The sequence below is a fragment of the Podarcis erhardii genome (genome assembly GCF_964252035.2).
Source record: "Podarcis erhardii genome assembly, chromosome: 1".
In the NCBI taxonomy this organism is placed as follows: Eukaryota; Metazoa; Chordata; class Lepidosauria; order Squamata; family Lacertidae; genus Podarcis; species Podarcis erhardii.
This window is the reverse complement of record NC_138497.1, coordinates 42,490,657-42,514,313: the sequence shown is the minus strand read 5'-3', so window position 1 is coordinate 42,514,313 and position 23,657 is coordinate 42,490,657. Positions and strand designations below refer to the sequence as shown.

General features: G+C 41.6%; 1 protein-coding gene across 2 annotated transcripts in view; it reads left to right on the top strand.

Annotated features, from left to right (window-relative positions):
- The window catches only part of GPR176 (G protein-coupled receptor 176), a 29,911-nt gene extending 8,317 nt beyond the window's left edge, over window positions 1–21,594 (top strand). For both annotated transcript variants that reach the window (XM_081862401.1, XM_081862400.1), the window contains exons 2-3: window positions 17,552–17,804; window positions 19,733–21,594. In XM_081862401.1, coding sequence (XP_081718527.1) covers window positions 17,560–17,804; window positions 19,733–20,843 — 1,356 coding nt within the window. In that variant the 5' untranslated portion in view covers window positions 17,552–17,559 and the 3' untranslated portion in view covers window positions 20,844–21,594. The remainder of the gene's footprint in view (window positions 1–17,551; window positions 17,805–19,732) is intronic.
- Window positions 21,595–23,657: the final 2,063 nt, after the last annotated feature.

Below are 23,657 nucleotides of genomic sequence, written 5' to 3'. Positions count from 1 at the left end.
GGGGAGGAGACGGGCGAGATATTATTGCAGAACCTGGAATCCTTCCAGTAGCACCTTAAAGACCAACTGAGAACTAACTCAGTTGGTCTTTAAGGTGCTACTGGAAGGAATTTTTTTATTTTGTTTTGACCATGGCAGACCAACACGGCTACCTATCTGTAACTGGAATCCTTGTCTTAATGGAACGAGTGTATTGCATATTGCCCCAACTCTGTAAAAATCATATGTGGGAGAAATAACCTAGGTTGCTCCCACACCAGCTATTTCCTTTTGAATCAACATTGATGTTTGAAGACTTTGCCCAGGAAACAGCTAATGGAAACAGGCAAGAGAAGCAGGAGCTGCTTTGAAATTAAGGCAAGCAGTGCAAAGAGGTACCGCCTCTTCCTACCAGGTAACTCATAAGCCTTTTGTCAGTCTATATAAACAGTGGTGCTATAACTGTATTTTCAAAGTGAGACTTCTCCCCCCCCCCCAAAGAATATTGAAAAATACAAAAACAAATAAACTGGAAACACCAAAATGCAACTGCTATATCTATATCCCCCATATCAACTGAGCAAACTAACTTTGTCTAGATGCCTGAGGAAGGATGGGTAGGTGGAAGAGGGTTGCAGAAAAGGGCAGAGGAGACAGGAGGCAGCTGAGGCCAAGGAGAGGAGAGGCTCTCATCACAGTGCTCAGGGCTGGTCCAAAATGCTTTGCTGCCTGACTCATGTTCACCCCCAGTCAAGGGACATGCAAAATACCTATGTTGGCCAAAACAAAAAATTCCTTCCAGTAGCACCTTAAAGACCAACTAAGTTAGTTCTAGGTATGAGCTTTCGTGTGCATGCACACTTAATATCTAGCAACTTAAGCTTTTCTTCCAGTCGTATTCCTAGCCTTGTTTCCAGTGTAACTGATTTCTACTGAGCATGATACAGATAGAGGCCCAGAATAAAAGAATCTATACAGGTCAGCATAATTTTGTCTCAGCTAAGAAGAACTGGTGACAGATATCTTACTTAAGCCGCAGTTGACATATTTTGGTTTTCACTTTCCTGCCAACAGCTGCGATACCTGAGGCCATATAGTTTTTCTTGCCAGAGGCTATTTTTGTGTGAAAACTAGTTTCTCTGATAATAGAAATAGAGTTTGGGCGTTCCTTGTGAGAATTACAAACTGTCTTCCAAAGCACTTATGTGGAAGTTATTTCAGAAGCAATGGGAATTGCTTCCAATTAAAAAATACTAAAATTGGGATGTCAATTGTGTGACAACCCTTCAGATATTTGAAGACTGCTCTGTCTTCTTTTCTCCAGGGTAAACATACTCAGCTCCCTCAACTGTTCCTCATAAGGCTTGGTTTCCAGACCCTTTATCATCTTAGTTACTCTCCTCTGCTCATGTTCCAGATTGTCAATATCCTTTCTCAAACTGCAGTGTCCAGAATTGGACACAGTACTCCAGGTGAGGCCTGACCAAGGCATAATAGAGAGGTACTATTACTTCTCTTCTACATTATACTTCTGTTGATGCAGCTTACAAAGTCTCCTAGATAATTTTTACATATACTGCTGTCAAGCCTGGTGTCCCCCATCCTACATTTGTGCATCTGATTATACCTGTGTAAGTGCAGAACCTTGCTTTTGCCTCTGCTGAAATTCATTTTGTTAGTTTGGACCCTGTTCACCAGTCTGAATCCTGAATCTATCTTTGGAGGTATTAGCTACCCCTCTCAGTTTGGTGTCGTCTGCAAATTTGATGAGCATCCCCTCATTTCCTCAGTTCAAGCCGTTTATAAAGACATTGAACAACAATGGCCCAGGGTTAAACCCTGTTACTCTTTGGGTTTGTATTTGCATGGTACCAGTATGCAGGTCAAACAGCAACGGGGGTGGGGGTGGGGGGTGGGGATTTAGATCAGGAAAATGGTATTGGGAAGTGGGGTTAGCACTCCTTTTCTCAGCACCTTTTGCCTCAACCCGTTAATGTCTCTCGGGAGTTCTGAACTATTTTTTAAAAGGTGAGATCCTAATTATGGATCTCCTATGTTGTACAGTAGTACCTTGGTTTACAACCATAATCTGTTCCGGAGGTTCGTTTGTAAATCCAAACAGGTTGTAACCCAAGGGGCGCTTTCGCCAATGGGGCCTCCAAAATAAATTTGTTCGGTTGCAAACCGGGACACACACTTCCGGGTTTGACATGTTTGTAAACCAAAACGTATACAAACCAAGGTACCACTGTATTTAGTTTGGCTAGTAGAAATTCCACCCAAATGCTCAAGGGACTGGAGTTGTGTCCATTTGTCCTGCGATTTATCGGTTTCTCTTTTGTCCCAAGCCTTTCCCTGAGAAAATTCACTGCTTACTGCTGAATCAGAACAAACATTAATTCGCAGAAAACCTGATAGCGGGTTTTCCTGGGCAAAGTGGTGGGACAAAAGAAAAACCTCTTGGACTCCTAGAAATCACAGGACAAATTGAGTGTGGAGTGTGGAGTGTGCAGGGTCCTCCTGCCTGGATGAAGTGAAACATTGTGTTCAGATAGCACACCGTGCCCCCTAGTGGGAATCTGCTGCTCAGCTCTGCAATCCTTCATTCACCATTAGTTTGCTGAGCAGTGGGGATTGCAGATTGTGCCAGGTCAGGGACTCAGATCAGTCAACCCATCAAACTTTCAAGGACTGCTCTGGGCAACTGTCCAGCCTTACTAGGCTATGCAAAATGTATAAAATATTGCAAAATACTAATCTCCTTCAAATGGCATGGCATGCTGACCCTCTAATGTTGTTGTCCTTTAACCCAGAGGTTTTCAACCTTTTTGAGTCCATGGCTCCCTTGACCAACTACAGTCTTTCTGTGGCACCTCTGTGGGGCTCAGAAGCCCAGTTATGTCACCCCTTGCCTGCAGAGCCGGCAGCCTCCCACCCCCTTTTCAAACACCCTCCATTATGGAGTTTTCCCTCAGCCTCCTCTCCTCTCCCCTCTCCTTGTGAGTCCTCTGGGCAGCCACTGCCGCCGCCACCCCTGGTGACTGAGCTGTCCTCCCTGCCCCAAAGAGAGATGCCTCCTCACGCCTGGGGCCTGGGAAGAGGAAGCTCCCAGCCTTAGTTACCCAACATAGACTGGCCAAAGGTGAATGTGAGGCTAGCGCCTTACGTTGGTTAGCAGCAGTGAGTGCTACTGGGCCTGCATGGCAGAAAGGCTCTCCTTCAGCACCGGGCACTCAGCTCCTAGGCAGGCCTTACACACAGAAAGCACAAGAAAGGCCAATGCAGCATCTTTCTGCCTGGCCTCCCACTTATCTGTCCATTCCCAACAGCAAAGGCTGGCAGACTGGCTGGCTGGGCTTCCTCACGCACTTGCTTGCTTACTCAGAGGCTACCTCAGCTCCTGGCAACCAGCAGCCCTGGCCGGCCCCAGAGGCACCATTCGCCTGAGGAGCTTGTAGCCAGGGCTGCTGCAACAAACAGCCATGCAAGCCTTTGGGAGGCAGAGACATGAAAGGGTATCAGAGGAGGGAGGGACGGAAAGAGGAATGGAGGCCAGTGTCGCCTGCAGCACCCCTGACCATCATTCAAGGCACCCCAGGGTGCAATGGCACACTGGTTGAAAACTACTGCTTTAACCTTTAGGACATTTTGTTTGTTTTTGTTTGTGCCTTTTGCATGCAGCAAATTATGTGTAATGAGCCTTAACTACAGTGTAATACAGGATCCTTGCCGAGACAATGTATGGCAGGCAGCAGTCACGAATACCACATTTTAGTAGTCAATAGGGAGCTCTAAATGGTAGCAGAGTGCTTTCTCAAAACAGAGCATCAAAAAAAGCATCACTGAGAATTGTAAAGATTTTGGATTGATCTCACTGTGTCAGAAAGCATTGCCTATTATGATTTTCCAAATACATTTAATTTAATTTCTCTTAACTTCATGGAAATCAGACTGATGGTATAGAACAATATTCGACTTCCTCATTTATCCTCAAAAGAAATCTGCCACATAGGGCATTGTTTGTCCCATTTGGGAACAGGACTATATAGATAAAAGCAAATTGGATTTGTATTAGCTGCCCATATGAATCATTTTTGCCATAATAAACTGCACTGTTTAGAAGGATATCAAATGCTGGCATGAAGTACTTATGTGAATAATCCGCTCTGAAGCTTGCCAAAACTGGTTTATGGGTGGAAATTTGCTATGAGATATTTGCAAACTGTCTCATATATTGGTGGACATTTAGGAACATAGGAAGCTGCCTTATACTGAGTCCATTTAGCTCAGTATTGTCCATGCTGACTGGCAGTAGCTTTCCAGATGTTTAGACAGAGAGTCTCTTCCTACCTAGTGATGCTGTGGATTGAATCTGAGACCTTCGGCTTGTAAAGCAGATGCTCAGCTGCTGAGATAGTGCAGAATATAGCAAATAACTAAAGAGTGCTCTTGTATCACCCGCCCCCCCCCCAACCTTCTGTGGCAGGAAAAGTAACAGAAAACTACAGTGGGAAGTGCAGGATAACCACCACTTGATGGTGATGTCATCTATCCTCTGTGCACATTTTGTGAAAACAAATCAGGACGATTGCTAAATATACGCTTGCTTTGTGGGTGATTTGTGTCTCAGCATGGAGCATATTTCATTGGCTGCAGGGGCGCTGCTAAAGTGGCTTCCCTGTGGCAAGCCTTTCTCTGTTTTGGCAATGACGTTCGCAAATACTTGCAAAACACTTTGAGAATTTCTCTGTTCCCAATCCGCATTCCCAGGAACAGCTGGGAGATTGAGGTACGTCAAGACTCGTGGCTTAATAAGTGGGCAGCTGCATATTTGCAGACATTACAGTAGGTTCATGGACCACATGCCATGGAAAGACCTTTTTTCGCCACATCCCCATGCAGATCCAACCTGATGCATACTTCTGCCCTCAGTTATACAATCTGTTCCACTTGGCCCATAGCAGTATTAGAGACAATGAGTTCAACTATGTTACCTGTTTTGTGCTTCACTGCTGTTTCTCCATTATCTCTACTAATGGGCAATGAAGCAATCTGTTCAGGCTGATTTGACTTTGCATGGAGGTCTACGCTTCTGAAACCAATTTTCCTCTGTGGTTTCCAGTTCTAAAACACATAGTGGATGTCCCTTTGTTTCCTTCTTCCTACCACTGCCACAGAATAGTTTTGACATTGACTGGGGCTGTTGTTGACTTTTGCTGTGTTATTGCTTAATGGTGTCTGATGAAATATGAAACATTGCTAAGAAATTATGTATCTTAGCCATGGAAATTCAGTTTCCTAGTTCATATAATTCAGACATTTAAAGTGCAAATTATGTCTGTGGACAGGGCGCGTAGGGGAGATGGACCGAGCTAATATTTTCTGGAGATAACATCTTGAATGAAGTAGAAAATGTGCACATATTCTTTATGATGTGTACCAGATTTCTGTACTTGGGTATTGGGCTAGATCTGATTTTGGTTCTTAAGGCTGCAGTCATTAACACAATAATAAGAGGCTCAATAGTAAGATCCACTGAATTTAGAGGAATTTACTTCTGAGTATAAATGCTTAGCATTTCACTGTGAGAAATCCAGTCTTCTACCTCTATTTTCTTTTGCAGAATGCTACGGCTTCAACATACCTCACCATGATGTCCATGCTAGAATTCTGTGGTCCAAATGAATATGCTAAAATCTCTTTGGATGTTAGCATATTCCATGCAAAACCCTGTGGCCGCTCATCGCTACACTGCTGCAGCAAAACCTAATTGGCAAGGAGACACTCCAAGCCTACTGGGCCCCAGTTTAGATCCAAGGGCAGTTGCTCCTGACATGAATGGCACCCCAAGTACTATATTAGGTGTGTTCATGCTTCTGTGTTCATGGATGTCTGACTCTGGGCCACACAGCAGTAGTCCTTTATGTGCAGTGCAGCATAAGTAAGCCATATGCCGAAACCATGCACAGATCACTGTTCACTGAATTGGGGCCATTGTCTTTTCCTGCTTTAATCTCCGTGCTCTTGTTTATGATTAGAAGAAATATTGGGAAGTAATGCAAACTCTGGGCAGGTGTGTAGGTGTGCATAGGGGCGGGAGGGGGGAAATTATTTGATTCTGTTGTTGGCATTTGTTCTCCAACATGATGTTCTGTTTCCTAGCAACATGAACTAAATGAAAGGTATCTCGTCATCTTGAATAAGACAACAAAGTAAAGAGTGAAAAGGAGAAAAATAAACAGAACTTACCCTGAAATAGATTTCATCTTGATATACATGCATACATATTTCGCTAACAGGTTCTGTTATCTGCATGCTGCTTTTAATGGCAATGCTTTTATGTGAAGTAATCAGCAGTGCTTCCAGTTTTGTAGGTGAAGCCTGTGTTTCGCTTTTCACACCAGTTTTTAATAAGCAAAGTGGAATGCAGGCACTGAAATCTTGTGTGCCAGAAGAAACTGGAATGATTTTAATTGGCATCAGTCAATTAAAACATGTCTCCTTATAGGAGGAAAATCTGGAAAAGTCAAGTCCTGTATACAGTAAAAAGAAGTTGATAAGACTTGGGTATTTGATTACACAGAATGGGAAGAAATAATCTGACACAAAAATCCCCTTTGTTCTGTTGTTGTTTTTTAAAGAGGGCATTTTGGTTGTATAAGGATTAGGGGAGGTGCTCAAGCTCAGTATGAAAAATTCGAACAGAATTCAACTCAGTGGGGGTGCTAAAGATATTAATGTGCCATGCCTATATTCAGATTTAGATAAATCTTGTCAAGTGAGTGCATGGTGCAGTAACAGAGTCACACTTGTCAGCCCTCTCTCACCTTGTGTTGGTGCTTGCATATGTTGGGCATTGACTTTACAACCTTTCCTAAACAAGTGCATAGTCCTAAGGCACAAGTTGCTGGTTGGAGGTAATGGGAGTTGTAGTCCCAAAGTTCTGAGGGGCGCCCTGAGGTCATTTCCCAGTCTTACTGCCTGAAATCCTCTTAATTGAGGGTGCTGAGGACTGAACTTGGAATCTGATGCGTACAGTGCATGAGTCTGACATCTCTATATTTACAAAAAGGCTAAAAATGAAAACGTCATTTCTTTTTAACTGAAGCTCTTTCCAAGTATTTCCAGTGGAATAGCCATGATTAGTCTGCTGCCTTAAAGCAGACTTCAGCAACCTGATGCCTTCTGGATATTTCAGACTACAGTTCCCATTAGCTATAGGAAGGCCACAGGAAGACTTGCCTGGCACTTTCATTACCTGTATTTAGGTGCCAGGCAAAAATGTTTCTTTACAACCAGGCATTTGACTGATTGACCATTATATGGCCTCTTAAATGAGTTGGTGTGAGGGGGATTATTTTTTGTTTGTTTCTTTTATTATGTATTTTGTGTTCTCATGTAGTTTTATGTTGTGAATTGCCCTTTGATCTTCGGATGAAGGGAAGTACACAAATGTAATAACAATATGTGGTCCATAACATCTGGAGGGTACCAGGTTGGTGGAAGCTGCCATAAAGACTAATAAATGTCAGCTATAAGACAGTAGATCTTCAGATATTTGTAGGCAGAAAATTATCTGCTGGAGGCTCAATAACAAAAATACACGCTTTTACTCTCAGACACTTAGTCAATCAAAGATATGCTGTAATAATCAACATAGTATACTTTCCGTAATCATTTCTTGGACTTTTCAGTAACTATTGCAGTAACATCATTCAATATGCACAGCAATTCAGAGGAAGCAGCCCTCTCAAATCCAGCAGATCAAACAACTAGAGCAGAAAGCAATTGAAACACAAGCAAGTTTAATTAAAGTTAATCCCATGCAACACTCTCCTTCCAGAACAAAGTGATTGCAAGTTAGCTTTTGGTTTCTCCAGCACACAAGAGACGCTCATATGTGCATTTTAGGTCTCATGTGAAAATGGACTTAGTCTATGATTTGTCTAATTGGATTAATTTGCAAAGCTCTTACTATCTCATTTCCTAATTAAACATTTACTTTCAGCTAGCTATCTTTGATTATTTGCACCAGTGAAATTTTTGCTTGTGTCAGTATCAATTCTCCTGATATGGAATTACATAGTTATTAGATAATATATTGTTCGTACACATTACATGAAGGCCAATCTGTACAATGAGATTATCAAATGATCAAACTGTTCCTGTACTGTAGGCTGCAGGTATGGGATGCTAGCTGCACTGCTTGGCTTAGAATAACCTGTAGCATTTGATAGCAGTAATGTAATATACAGCTTCTGGGCACTTCCAAAGTATATGCTGCATTGCTAATGAAAAATAACTGCATTAACTCAGATTAAGAAATAGCACCTCCGAGCAGTGCTCTGTGTTTTCATTCTTTCTTTCTTTCTCTATTTCTTTATTTATTTATTCAACGCCCACAGTTCTCGAACAAAAGTGCAAATGGAAAAACAGAAACAATTGACTTATCTCATTCTTTTCTTTCTTTTTTCTTTTTTCTTCATTTCTATACTGCTTCATATTTTTCGGAGGGTGTGTGTGAAATCTCGTATCGGTTTACAGCTTACATTAAAACATCAATAAAACAATGCAGAATAAGGTATTAGAGAAGAAAGTCAAAAACAAAGTATGCATTCAAAGCAAGACAATGAACAGGAAACTAAAATGTTATCTTAAAGATTTCAAAATAAAACATTACAAAGGAGGTCAAGTGCAGAATGCACATTCAGTGCAGCAAAGTTAACCAAAAAATTATCTTCAGAAAAAACACTAAAGGAAGTCAAATATAGAATGCACATTTAAAACAGCACAATTAGCAGGAGAATAAAATATCATATGCATAGAACATAATCTGCTGTTGCTGCTACTAATCTTCTTACTCGTGGTTTGTGGTAGCTGTGGAAGCTCAGGCTTGACGTCCTGTGTCTGCATGAAGAAACAGCCAATATGGTCTCTGGCCTCTTCAGCAGTCTCAGATTTTGTAGCTGGAGTCAGTCAGGGCCCTCCCCTCCCAGGCCAGGTGGAAAAAAAGCATTCAAGGCAGGGAGCAGGTCTTCCAAGACTCACAGCCAAGATCATTGCCACACTAGTAAATTAGTGATTATGTAGTTCTGGAGCAATCTACTGCAACGAGCAGTTTCTCAGAAGAGTACATTATGCTGAGAAAATGAACAAGGAGCAGCGCCTACAGAAAAGCTCTGTTGAATTTTTGGGGAGAGGTTGCAAATAGCAGCTAACGCCCTTGAAGCCCCCTGGGAAGCCCCCCAGTGGTGTCACATCCTGAATCAGGCTGCCACACAAACAGTGTTATGTTTAGCTGCTTCTGCTGTTCTATAGAATCTGGACAGCATCTCTGTGCCTAGGTACCTATGCCTACACAATAACACCAATTTCATCACTTGCAATCAGCTCCTCAGTTTTTCTTTATTTAATTACAGGTGGTGGAATAATTTTTATGGAGACACAGCACATGGGAAGGGGTTCATTAAGCCTTCCTCTATCGTTATTTTGATGAAAAATCACCTCTACATTGCAAAAAATGCTGTTTTCTTATCATGACTTTCCCCAGTACTTCAGAAATCTTTGCCTCTTGAGCTACGGATTTGAGTCTCCTTTGCCTCCCCCTTGAACATTTTTGACATCTCTCATGCTTTCATTAATACCTGCAAGCCGCTTTGGACGTTAAAGGAAGATTCAACTGCTTGTATCACAAAGCGGGTTCTCCTTCATGGAGAGCACGTGTTGCGGCGGGGGCAACCATGACATCCCCTGTTGCTGGGTGGGTTAGTATGGATGCCACATTCTGATAGGGCACCTCCAAGTGTTGCTGGGGAGAATTTAAGGTTGCAAAGTTGATTGACTGTTTGGGGTGCTATTTATTCCCTGCGTACAGCGTTGAGCTTCCTCTTTTCGCTGAGTGCATCGGATCACCCGCCCACCCTCCCTATATTTAGGGTTGTTTTTGCTGACCTTGCTATGTCTGTCATGGGGTCGTCTGCTTTGGAGCAGGGGCCTGGTAGGAATTTTACCATTTGGCTGATTGGCTGGTGCCATTTGGGCTTTGCCTACTGCGTAGCAAATCGCCACAACTTGTAAGGTTGCGGTTAGGCATTGGTTAATTTTGGTTGGTGGAAGGGATGTGGTTGGCTGTCCCTGCCCCTCCAATGCTGCCGCTGCAAGGGTATTCCGTTAAAGGAATCCAGGGGTTCGCTATGCTCTTGTCCAAACCCCTGGCAAGGGGCTAGGGCCATGCAAGAGCCCCTGGGAGCATTTGGGGAGAGGTGAGAGCCTGGCACCCAGCTCTATTTTCTCCCCAAAAATATTTACCCTTACTGACTTTTGCAGGCTTGCAGTTGTCATTTCTGTTCCTACCTCTAAATGGGAACAGATACAGTGGTGCCCCGCAAGACGAATGCCTCGCAAGACGGAAAACCCGCTAGACGAAAGGGTTTTCCGTTTTGGAGGTGCTTTGCAAAACGAATTTCCTATGGGCTTGCTTCGCAAGACGAAAATGTCTTGCGAGTTCCTGCAGTTTTTTTTCCCTCCCCCCTTTTCGCTAAGCCGCTAAGCCGCTTATCAGCTGATCCGCTAAGCCGCTTATCAGCTGATCCGCTAAGCCGCTTATCAGCTGATCCGCTAAGCCGCTTAACAGCTGATCCGCTAAGCCGCTTATCAGCTGATCCGCTAAGCCGCTTATCAGCTGATCCGCTAAGCCGCTAATAGCACTAATCCGCTAAGCCGCTAATGGGCTTGCTTCGCAAGACGAAAAAACCGCAAGATGAAGAGACTCGCGGAACGGATTCTTTTCGTCTTGCGAGGCACCACTGTAGTCACTAACCAATGCCTAAGCAACCACTCACATGCTGTAATCAATAAAGTTGTGGCCAAAATTATGCCAAAAAACCGAAACAAAAATTGTGTGAACTGTGTCTTTTTGGGGGGATGTCCTGGGGGGGTCCTCGACACGCAACTACATTTGTCTTGCAGCATTTCTGTCTGATGTCTGAAACAGAACATCACTGCGCTGGGGAGCTCCTGCATCTCAGAAGGAGATGTCTAAGTTCCCCTTCAAATATTATGAAGAATGCAGAAGTGACTGTGAATTCAGTTCTGCCAACATTTCTTAAGGACCCTTGAAGTTGCTCTCATAAAAACTATATTCTTCCTGTATAGTGCTGTCATCTTACATGGATATAGTTTCAAACAGAAATGATAATAGTTTTTTCTAATTTGTAAATTTTGGATTATTTAAGATTAAGTGATACTCCATGGATAAGACACAGGCTGAAATATGTGAGTGACTGGCAACCCGTGTTCTTAAAACATCCAGTGATTATTTTGAAATATATTTTCACAGTAAACCAGTGGTGGTTTAGTGGTCAGAGTGCTTCACTAGGACCTTCAAGACCCGGCTTTGTATCCCCACTCAAACATGAAGCTTACTGGGGGGGCCATGGACCAGTCCCTGCCTCTCAGCCTAACTTACCTCACAGGGTTGTTGTGAGGATAAAATGGGGAACAGTAGTATGTACACCACCTTGAGTTCCTTGGAGTAAAGGTAGGATATAAATGCCATAAAATAAAATAAATTATGTTCTTTTACTGAATTGTTTTGTATTATTACTCTCAGGAAGATTTATATACAGTGTATTTCCCCCCATTTATTTTACAATCGATGGGTTTCCTCTCCATTTTGTGGTTTTTAATGTTAAGGATAGATATCATTTAGTTATCTCCCCCCCCCAAGTGCATTGATGTCTGACACATGTTCAGCTTATGGTAGCTCAGCATGTCTTTTCCCTCACAGTATGTATTCTTTGATTCAACAGCATCCTTTGGAAACCATTTTTGTTCTCAGGAACTGCAAAAATAATCCTGTTACAAAAACAGCATGAAATCAGAGAATTGACACAGGTCTGTTATCTTTCTGCTGAGCTCACAAATGCAATATGCTTAGATATTTCAAGTTTAAATAATCGTTCATATAAGTGGGGGGGGGGAGGGTTTGAATCAAGCAATTTTAAGGACACTAGCCAGGATATTTTTAAACAAGATATCACATATTCTTCAAAAGTTTACAGCTTTTGTTTTGCTGTTCAATTAGTGTGACATTTGGGGGGGCGGGGGGGGGGCAGTCGGAAACAAGTCAGTTTTCTTCAGAATTGGCACTAGTTTTTCCCTTTGCTGAGTTAGGTGTAAAACAGAAATAAATGACTCACAAAGTCTGTGATCTGACCAAGAAAATGATTTTTGCTTTCACGCAGTAGTTGTTGCTATGGAAACTGTGAGTAGCAGCCTGTGTTGTTTGTGTTCCTAAAGAGAATAAAACTTGATGCTAATGGGTGAAAATTAGACAGTTTTGGAGAAAAAGAGGAAATAATATTGGAGGAGCTTGATTTGACAATTCAAAATGGACCTAATCCAGCCAAACTTAATCACTTTAATTCCCATTTCTTTCAACAAGAGAGGTAAACCCATGCTTAACAATGCAGTTATTCTTATCTGGGAGGGATGTAGTTTACTAGTAGAGCATCTGCTTTGCATGCAGAAGGTCTCTGTTGAATCCCAGACATCTGCCTGTAGGGCTAGGAAGGTCCCCTGCCTGAAACCTTGGAGAAAGAATTGTCATTCGGTGTAGACAATACTGAGCTATCTGGAAAATGATATGACTCCATATATGGCAGATTCTCATATTCTTCGTATGCCACTGCCACTCAGTGCAGACAATACTGAGCTAGATGAACCAATAGGGACACAGGTGGCGCTGTAGTCTAAACCACTGAGCTTATTGGGCTTGCTGATTAGAAGGTCAGCGGTTTGAATCCCCGTGACGGGGTGAACTCCCATTGCTCTGTCTCAGATCCTGCCAACCTAGCAGTTCAAAAGCACACCAGTGCAAGTAGATACAGTAAATAGGCACTGCTGCGGCAGGAAGGTAAACAGCGTTTCTGTGCGCTCTGGTTTCCATCACGGTGTTCCGTTGCACCAGAAGTGGTTAAGTCATTCTGGCCACATGACCGGGAAAGCTGTCATGCTGGCCACATAACCCTGAATGCTCCTTCGGCCTGAAAGTGAGATGAGCATCACAACCCCATAGTCGCCTTTGACTGGACTTAACCATCCAGGGACCTTTACCTTTACCTTTTACCTAGATGAACCAATGCAGGTCTTTCAAATGTCAGTGGCACCCTGTGTGAGCCCAAAATTTGGTGCCCGCCTCTCGCCTCCGATCTGCTTTATTCACTACTTCATAGTAACATTGTCCTGCAGTATCCCCTAGGCTCGGCGCCCAGTGTGGTGGAACCGGTCAGGGTGCACTAAATCTGCCTCTAACCAATGGTCTGATTTGGTATCAGGCAACTTCCTATGATCCTATGGATACATATACACTGGACTGCATGTATCTACAATTGAAATGCATGTGCTTGACTTTGGATGGATGTTGCCCAAACGCCCCCCCTTTTTTTTAGCATAGTGGTCTTTGCAGATAAGAGGTCATTTCATAAGAAAAACTCTTTGCTTTATAGATCATCTCTTGTGTGATGAAGCAGAAAATTTGTATGCAGGTGCCTTGGCTTAAAAGAACATTTCACCCAGTAGGCTGTTAATTGGTACCAAGTAATTCCAAATCTTTATTAGTATTGTGGAGAGTGTAGCTTGTAAACAGAACAGCACAAGCAAGGCATAAACTTAATAAGATATTTGTGCTATGCAGTTATATAAAGGATGTGAATAATCTCTATTTAAACTGAGTTCAGATCAAAAGTGTATTCCAAACAATGGCTTAGTTCAGCCTGATGCAGCAGCAAAATGACCAGGGTGAAGCGAATCAGCTGTGATCTAAGATCCCAAAGCCCATGTGTTTGCTCTAAGCCATGTGTTGGCTTAGTGTGACATGTGAACTAAGTTATGGTGTCTTCATCACTCCATTTGCACATTTGGTGTGCCTATTTGAGATGGTAAAGTTGTCAGATTACAGCATCTCATTTTTACATTTAGAGGCATGTCTCTGAAACAACATTCCAGAATGAAAATCATTAGTGATCACATCAAATAAACCCATCTGACATGGTAACAATTTTCAGAGTTTTCAGGGAAACATATGAACTGCTTGCTCACGTGAAAAGGATCTGGAAAAACCACTATTCAAGGATATTATCACTCAAATGTAAACACATGAATCAGCTTTAAGTGAATAATATCTGTTATAGAATAAACTTAACAGCGCATTGTATCTTAACTTTGTGGAACAAGGGAAAAAGGTAAAGGGACCAGTAAACATATCCAATTATTTCAGGAGACAGCGATTCAGTATCACAAGTCACAAATAATATAGTTGTAGTACACATAAGAGATGAAAAACATACTCAAGTAAATTGTACCACTATGGGTCAGAAATAGAGGAAGAATATTGGATTAATGTGACTCATAGGACAAAAGGCAAGTTGAACTCGGCCCACATCAATGTAAACAAGAACCCCGTTGAGTTACAGCACAGTGCTGTGTGCCAGCAAAAGGGGAACCTGGCAGAAGTTGGAGTGGATGTTAATAAGCCTCTACTAATTCAGTAGTTGGAATGTGGAACATTCTTTGGGGTGTTCTTGTAAGGATTGGTACAAAACAAATTAACTTCCCAGGTTCACAGAGGGGAGCCTACTGAATGCACTTTGAGTCAGGGTAGTAGAGACTTTTCAAAAAAAGATCTGTGCCAGTTGTTAATTGTCGACATTATTCTAAGTTGACTGGCAACAGAATCTGGGCCAGAACAGAGATGTTATTGAGGGGAAATGCCAAATTTGCCTCTAGATTACACTCAACGTCATTTTATTGTGTAATTAGCAAGCTTATTGGGATTTTAAAAGTTAATACTAGGCACATTTTAACGGGGCGGAGGGAGCAAGATGTTTGTCAGGACCCCAGCATACAGGCACATGAGGTTTAACCCTCAGCCAGAATCATGTGGAAAATGCCATTGGTGGCAATTGTTACTCCCCCTTCACTAAGCTAATTGTATTGGGGCGGGGATTTTTTTGTAGAAATTGACCTGGTGACGGAAGGCTTAACTGCCCCACCCCTACCCAGCACTGCAGTCCTAGTGAAAATCTAGCCATAAACAGTACAGTCATACCTCGGGTTATAAACGCTGCGGGTTGCGCGTTTTCGGGTTGCAAACTGCACTGAACCCGGAAGTACTGGAACTGGTTACTTCTGGGTTTCGGCACTCGCACATGCACAGAAGCGCAAAATGAAGTCATGAGCAGAAGCGCCGAATTGTGCACTGCGGGTTGTGAACGTTGCGGGTTGCGAACGTGCCTCCCGCATGGATCACGTTCGCAACACGAGGTATGACTGTATATACTAATCCTGGCTTGGTTCCTAACCATGCAGTGGAAGTAACATCTAGTGTGACCCTTAGAAAAATTAGAACAACATTAAAAAATCGAGAACTTCCCTTGATGAAGCACATATCCCTCTATTTCAGATTATTTATTTATTTTATAATTTTTATTGCAAAGTAAATACATCGCTACCAAGCCATACATAAAGAATAATATAAAGGAAAAAAAATAAAGAAGAAAAAATGCAAAGAAAAGTACAGTAAGAGTAAAGAAAAGTATAATATTTCTATACAATAAACACTATTTTACAAAATAATAGACTTCCATCACTCTCACTACACTTCCTTTCACTTTTCATATGTTATCTGTATTTCAGTATTATTTTCATCTTAATATATAGATATGTGTATATATATATTTGTTTCGGAGTGCGTTGCTTCCGGGTTTTGCCGCTCGCACATGCGCAGACAGTCAAAATGATGTCATGCGCAGAAGCGGCAAAACGTGACCCGTGCACAGGCAGATGCGCTGTCGCATCTTACGTTTCGTTTGGGATGCGAACGGGGCTCCGGAACGGATCCGGTTTGCATCCCAAGGTACCACTGTATAGCATCGGAGAGATAGTCATTAAGATATTGTTACTTGAGGAAATCTTTTAGTAAAATGTTAAGTTTACAACATCACAACTGATTGATTGATTATGCTTTTAAACCACACTTCATCCCTTAGGATCTCATGGAAACAAAATGTTAATAATGAAAAAACCGAGGGCCCACAGCTCACAAAAGTGGCTGTCCTCTGCAGAAAACTACGTGGTTCAGATTATCATAATTGGCCTTATTTCAGTATGAGCCACAATATGAACATGCAGCCAATGGGACTGTGTGTATTGGGGTCAGGGCTAGCTATCATGACCCCACAACCTCCTCTCACATGTTTGCAGTGCACACCTTTTCTGTGCAGTTAATATGTGTGAATTTACTACTACAATTCATCGTTCCCATTGTGCACATAGGATTCCTGCTTACTCTTCTTGTATGCAGAAAGTGATCAACAATCAGTTCAACATGTGCACATTACATTCAGCTCAAAAGATACTGCTGCATGTGCTAGGGGAAAAAAATCCAGTTTATGGCTATGTGAATTGGCTCTAGGGGGGGAAAACAGTATTGTTCAGTTATTTAAAACTGATTTTCAGCCATAGCTTCTTTCACAGTTTATTTGTGTTGAAATATGTTTTGACTAATTGATAGTAAGCCTTCTGCGCTATGAAAAATAAGTAGTGTTTGTTTTTAAGATGCTGTGAAATCTGATAGTGTCAATATCGCAGAGATGATAATTACTGCTACCATTCCAACCACTTCTATACCCACCCACACAGATGAAGATCCTAGTAAAGATTTGAATAGCCAAAGTAATTCTGAGGCACCTTGAACATTGGACAGCCTTCCTGACCCATTGTGCCCCACCTTTAATACTGAACAGAGCTTTTTTCAGCCAGAACTCACCAGAACCCAGTTCCAGCACCTCTCAGGTGGGCGCCATTGCCATTGCCATTATAAGAGAACAAGGGAGGTGTTCATGGTGAGTTCCGGCACCTCATTTTGTATAAAAATAGCACTGATACTGATATTTATCATGGTCATGTACATTAGAATTCAATGAGCAAAATAAATTCAGTTTAACAAGATATGTTAGGAACTTTCGGGCCCCCAAATGCTTGGAAATTACAACTGTTGAGGGCCATGCCCTTAACAGATGCATTAATTAGTCAATATTGATATGGTGTGATAAACTATCCCATAGTTAGCTCCAGCTTCACTCTTGCCTTGTAGCTGGATGGCTGTCAATGGCAAGAGTAGTGGACCTGTGTCCCAAACTTCACTGGAATAGACACATGGAGTCCATGCAACTGAAACTACCATTCCACATTGCAAATGGAAACTGGGGGAAGAACAGAGCATCTGAATGTATCTATTTACTTATGTCAAAAAAATTTAAAGCCTGCCCTTCTAGTTAGTGCTTTTGCACGACTCAACGTGGTTAAGACCAATTAAAACTACATTAAAAATTAAAAAATGGTAAGGAAGCTAGAAACAATGACCGTTTAAGAAAGAGCCTGCATAAGTGAATAAATTGTATGCTCAAATCTTATTCAAATATTTTAATATATAAATGTGTGTGTTTATATGTGTGTGCCTATTACGTGAGAGAGAATCTTTCATCGTTTAATTTTGTTTCCCTTCGTCTAGGAAACTTCATGGTCTTGTGGTCAACGTGCAGGGTGTCAGTTTTTAAGTCGGTAACCAACCGGTTTATTAAGAACATGGCCTGCTCTGGGATCTGTGCCAGCCTAGTCTGTGTGCCTTTTGACATAGTCCTCGGTGCCAGTCCACACTGCTGCTGGTGGATCTACACCATGGTCTTCTGTAAGATCATAAAGTTCTTGCACAAAGTCTTCTGCTCAGTGACCATCCTTAGCTTTCCTGCCATTGCTCTGGATAGGTAAGACTGTGAAGTTACTCATCAACTGACATTTACCACTTGCCCCTTGCAACAGATATAGGTTCTACATTGCTTGTTGCTTAATTGTGGGTTGCTGAAATGGTTCTACTGCCCTCTTCCTTCAGCGCTAAACACGTTTATTTTTCTCTTTGGTCAAGTTGCTCAGAGCAACATTTTCACTTTGCAGCCAACCTGTGAGATGAGTTATTCTGAAAGAAATGACATACATTGGCTGGATTTTTAAGGTCTGGACAACTTAGCCTGAATAGCTATTTGCTTTAAGGCCAAAAAGTTCAATTCTCAAGTATCCTTATTGCCAATGTATAAATTTATTTGTGTGTTCTTCCTGCTAGGGGAGCTAATTACACATTTTGAGGTCTTTTTGGGAGGTATGGCAGATTCTGACTTTCCCTGCCACCATTTTAAATGTTATTCTAGTTACTAGGCAGAAGTTCTTGGTAGATTTCTACTTTCAAGTTCAACAATCTTTCTGTAGTGCTCTGTGCACGATTGATACTACAGTTATGTAATTTTCTCCAGAATCATTTCATTTCTCTGCAAATAATTCTATAAACAAGTTAATCTGCAAAGATGATTTGCCCTATTTTCCCCTTGCTGTCCATGGTTTAAGAGCAAGTCTTTGGAATGAAAAGCTTTGCTGACCACTGACTGGCTCATTCTTTGTATCAACAGTGTCCCGCTGACTTGTAAATTATAGTTTTATGATAGAAAAGAAACTCACTTAGGATCTGAGGAGAGGGAAGACTTTACTTACATCTAACATGCTAATGAGAGTAACAGACCTTACTATAAATTAGATCAGGTTAATATTGGGTAGGTTAATTGCCTATTCCTATGGAGTGTGATATTTTGTAGTAAAGGAAGAAATCTAGCTGCAATTCAGTGGAGGATCTGGGATTTTATATATATTTTTCTTTTCATAGCAATAAAGTTGCTATGAAAAAGGACCTCTGCTGGTTAAATGGGGTTAACCCGCCCTCCCAGAAAAGTACATGGGTCAGGGGAGAGGGGGATCGTTCTATCTGACAAACTAAAGTGCTTGCATCGATGAAACATTCATCATACTGCAAGGCTGAATTCTACCTATTGGCTTTGTATTTTTTTACAAATGGCAAATGGTGCGGTCGTTGAATACAGAACCTTAAAAAAACATAGCATGCTTTAGGAAAAAGATTTGATACTACTTGGATTAGATATTCTTTCATGGAAGACAGAAGTTGTACCACATCTAATTTGGCCTTTTCCATTGATGACATATTTTTATCAAAATAATGGCTAGGGCAATTGATTTCTGAAGGTTAAGAAAGAAAGAAAGAAAGAAAGAAAGAAAGAAAGAAAGAAAGAAAGAGACTAATAAACTTCTGTATAGATATGTGTAAGACTGTGCTGTTGAAGATCTTGTGATAAATGATACTGTAGATTCCGGCGTATAAGACGACTTTTTAACCCTGGAAAATCCTCTAAAAAGTCGGTCGTCTTATACACCGGGTATGGGTTTGCTGGGCAGTGGCAGTGGGTGGCGGGCTCTGCGCCGGGAGGAAGCTGCCCGGCGATGCTAAGTCGGCTTTGCTGGGTGGCTTCCTCCCGGCACGGAACGGAGCCCACCACCCACTGCCACTGCCTAGCGAAGCTGCCGCATATAAGACTGGGCGTATAAGTCGACCCCCCAAATTTGGGGGTGTCGTCTTATACGCCCAGTCACCTAATATGCCAGAATCTACGGTACTTTTATATCAAGGGAAGAAACAATTTAAAATACAGGGCTAGTCAAGACTAAATCAGTGATTTAGATCACTCAAATGTAAGTCAATCTACCCAGGGATAGAGGGGAGGTAGGAAGAGTTGCAAATTTCTCTTTACATGCATTTGTTCATCTCTTACAGTCTCATTTCCTTCTTTTTTTGTAGGTACTACTCAGTTTTGTATCCACTAGAAAGGAAGATATCGGATGCCAAATCTCGAGACCTGGTGATCTACATCTGGGCTCATGCAGTGATAGCCAGCATTCCTGTATTTGCTGTGACCAATGTACTAGATATTTATGCTATGTCCACTTGTACTGAGCCTTGGAGTTACTCCATTGGCCGTTTAGCATACGTCATTATTTACAACATTACCACTGTGATTGTGCCGGTGGCTGTGGTCTTTCTCTTTATGATCCTCATCCGCAGGGCACTGAGTGCCAGTCAGAAGAAAAAAGTCATCATAGCTGCCTTAAGAACCCCTCAGAACACTATCTCTATCCCTTACGCCTCTCAGAGAGAATCTGAACTTCATGCCATGCTGCTCTCCATGGTTATGGTTTTCATTTTCTGCAGTATCCCCTATATGACTTTGGTGATTTACCGCACTGTGCTCAATGCTTCTGATGCTTCTGTGTACTTGCTTCTCACTGCCATCTGGCTGCCCAAGATATCACTGCTAGCCAACCCTCTGCTCTTCCTGACTGTTAACAAGTCCGTGCGGAAATGTTTAGTAGGGACAATGATGCAGTTACACCGAAGGTATAGTCGGAGGAACACAGTCAGCTCCGGAGGCGTTGGGGACATCAGCCTGGAGCCTCACGTTCGTTCTGGTAGCCAGCTTCTGGAGATGTTTCACATTGGGCAGCAGCAGATTTTCAAGCCCACAGAGGATGAAGAAGAGAACGAAACCAAATCTATTGGCTCCAGTGGCTACCAACAGAAGGAGATCCCCACAACCAGCTTAGACGTGGAGCAGACTTTAGTTCAGAGGCCTATGCCTCACGCCATTGCAGACTCGGCCGCGCAAGTGGCTCCAGCGATGCCAACAGAAGCCGAATTGGCCAATGAGAAGTATTCCATGCAGCTGGGCTTTGGACCCTTTGAGTTGCCTCCACAGTGGCTGTCAGAAAATCGAAACAGTAAGAAACGACTCCTGCCTCCTCTGGGGAATACGCCCGAGGAGCTAATCCAGACCAAACAGCCCAAGGGTAAAGCAGAAAGAAAAATTAGCAGGAACAATAAAGTCAGCATCTTCCCCAAGGTGGATTCCTAGTCAAAGCAGGAGTGCTCTGTGGAGAGAGGCAGGACTGCCTTCTTGCATACATGTGATCCTATGGATCTTTGTTAGGTTGAAATTTAATAAAGGCTTATTTTTTGTGCCAATTTATGTAAAAGCAAAGCGAAAGCAAGTGTTCCTTAGGAATGGGTTTCGATACAAATATCTCGGCCTACCTGTTTCTTTATATTAATTTATATAGACTTGTTTAACTTCCATATAGGCGTTTTTGGACCCTTTCTGCCCCAAAGACTGCTTTCCACATTATACCTTGTTGTGATCTCCGGGACTGGCCAAATGCAGCAAGTCTTTATAATGTACACACAGAGACATTGGGATCACTGTTCTGTGATTATGGAACTCGGGGGAAGGGAGCATAATAAATATGAAGCTCTCTTCCCTGGAGGTCCATATCTCTTTCTGCTCTTTCACAGAAGCACTGAGCATCTTTTAGGAGCATTCCATGGCCTGTACAATTGGCATGACTTCAAGTGGCCAGGAATAAACAAGGACCTGACATTTCAATTATATTTTATAATTTAATGAGATTTTTCTTCCTCCTTGTTTTTTTTGTACGTTTATCTTAAAAGTATTTTAAGCTGTTTCATGCTGTTCAGACAGTTGTGGGCTAAATACGATCTTGGTTACTATCTGTGAAACACTTCCATTCAGGGGCTGACATTTAGTGGGCTGAGTACTGCAGGTTTTCAGCAAAAAAAAAAAGATTGGGGAGAAGCAACACCTTAACAGAGGTTGTTCACCTTAACATGTGGCTGTTCAGTTATCTGCTAAGTAATGGATGCATTTTGAATTCTAACTATTTGCACACACTGATTCTTTTGCATGGGATTCTTCTTGTTTGATTTATCTGAAAATTCAGCCACCTTCATTGGGTAGGAAAAGGAAAATGCAAAGTGGATTTCATTAACAATCTGAGTTTTGCTTTCAGCCAATCAGGTATGCAAATAGAATATGCAAATACAAAGCAGAAGACCTTGGATAATTATTTGCACCATTGGAATCATATTTGCAAAATTGTAATATCTGTAGGGGAAAGGTATCGGGTTGTATCCAATGAGGTTTTTCCTTAGAGTTGATGCATTACAATGAATTGACCTCAGTTAGTCACACTCATTAATTTTAGTGGTTTACTCTGAATATGACAAACATTGGATACAACTCATTAACTGCACACACCCAAAGGTTTATAAGACCAGCATATTTACATATTTGAGCAGAACCTGCAGAAAGAACGAGAAGAATTTTCATCTCAAATGTGCATTTTTCAACAGTTTTGTGGCTATGAACTTACATGCCATTGTGAGGACAAAAAAATGTTGAATTCCATGAGTATAAAAGCATAGCATGCTATAAATAGCTGAACTGGTAGGGTAAGTTCTTGTTTAGTTAAGATTCCTGGGGGGTTGGGCCAGATGACCCTTGTGGTCCTTTTCAATTCTACGATTCCATGATTCTATCTCCTTTGAATTCCAAGAGCAATTTTCCTGATCCAGCAAAATAGATCTGCACACCAAAGCAGTCTTATCTGTGTGTAGCTGATGTAGCTACACATCTGGATGTTCAGCCATGTTGGAGTTGTTGGCTGTCTTTGGAAGTGTCTGGGGATGCACATCTGTATCTATAGCTACCTTTTGTTGTGTGGTAAGCTATAAGTGACCAGAAGTAAACTGGGCCACTTTCTTTTATTTGCCTCTCCCCCCCCTTTTTTCCTTTTTAAAAAACCCAACTTCAAACATTAAGACCTCTTTTATTTCATTTTTCAAAATACAAAACATGCTATATATAGTATATATACTAAATACGGATGTATAGAATACTAGATTATAAAATATTTTATTTCTACATATATATTCCCCTATATATGCTATACATGAAGTAATATAATCATACTTCTATCAATAAATACTCTACAGCATAATATAAACAATCCTAAATTCTTCAGATCTGAGTTCTCCCTTAATGTGCTATATCACCGAGTACCGAGTACCTAGGGTTTCTTCATATTTTTCCTCTTGGGACCTTAACATCATATTTAATGTAACAAAATCTAACTTTTCCCATGCCTATCTAACTAGCTCAGTTTCCAGAATGTGGCAAACAAAATTCTAGCTAGGGTATGTATATAATAACACCTACTTCTAAAAAGCCATAGGAATACAATTTTAATGTAATTTGGTAAACATGCTGAAGGATTCAAAGCTAAATCTATCCAAAAGATAATCTGCAATAGCTACAGCTGCCAATGAGCAGGAAGATGGGTGTTGTAGTTTAGCAACATTTAGATTGGCGCAGGTTAGCCTCCCTTGCTTTAGAAGACCAATTTTTTTACCATTAATCTGCATTTCCACCTCAGGTGAGAAAAGTCACCTTGAAAAATTTAACGAGAAAGGTCTCCATTAGCAGTTAGTGCATTATACAAGATTACAAATGCCAAGGTGTCTCCTTCCTTCCTCCCACCCACAGCATACCTGGGAGAAAAATAATCCCTACTCCTATTCTGTAAAATAAGTATACATCTAAGTATAGATATGTAAACCATTCCTGACTAATGCAGTGATCAAACTTCATAATGTTAAACACTTCACAGATCAAAACCTGTCATAACAAGAAGAAACTTATGTGTCCAGGGCAGTCTCCTGCATACAGTATCATGAACGTTGGTCATTAGATGCTGCACCGTCTAATTCAGTCAGAAAACTAATGTGAGTTGTCTGGCAAGCTGAAATGCTTATGCAGATGAAACAACTGGAAGTTGTTTCACTTCCACACTGTGTCTGTTCCATGGTTTAC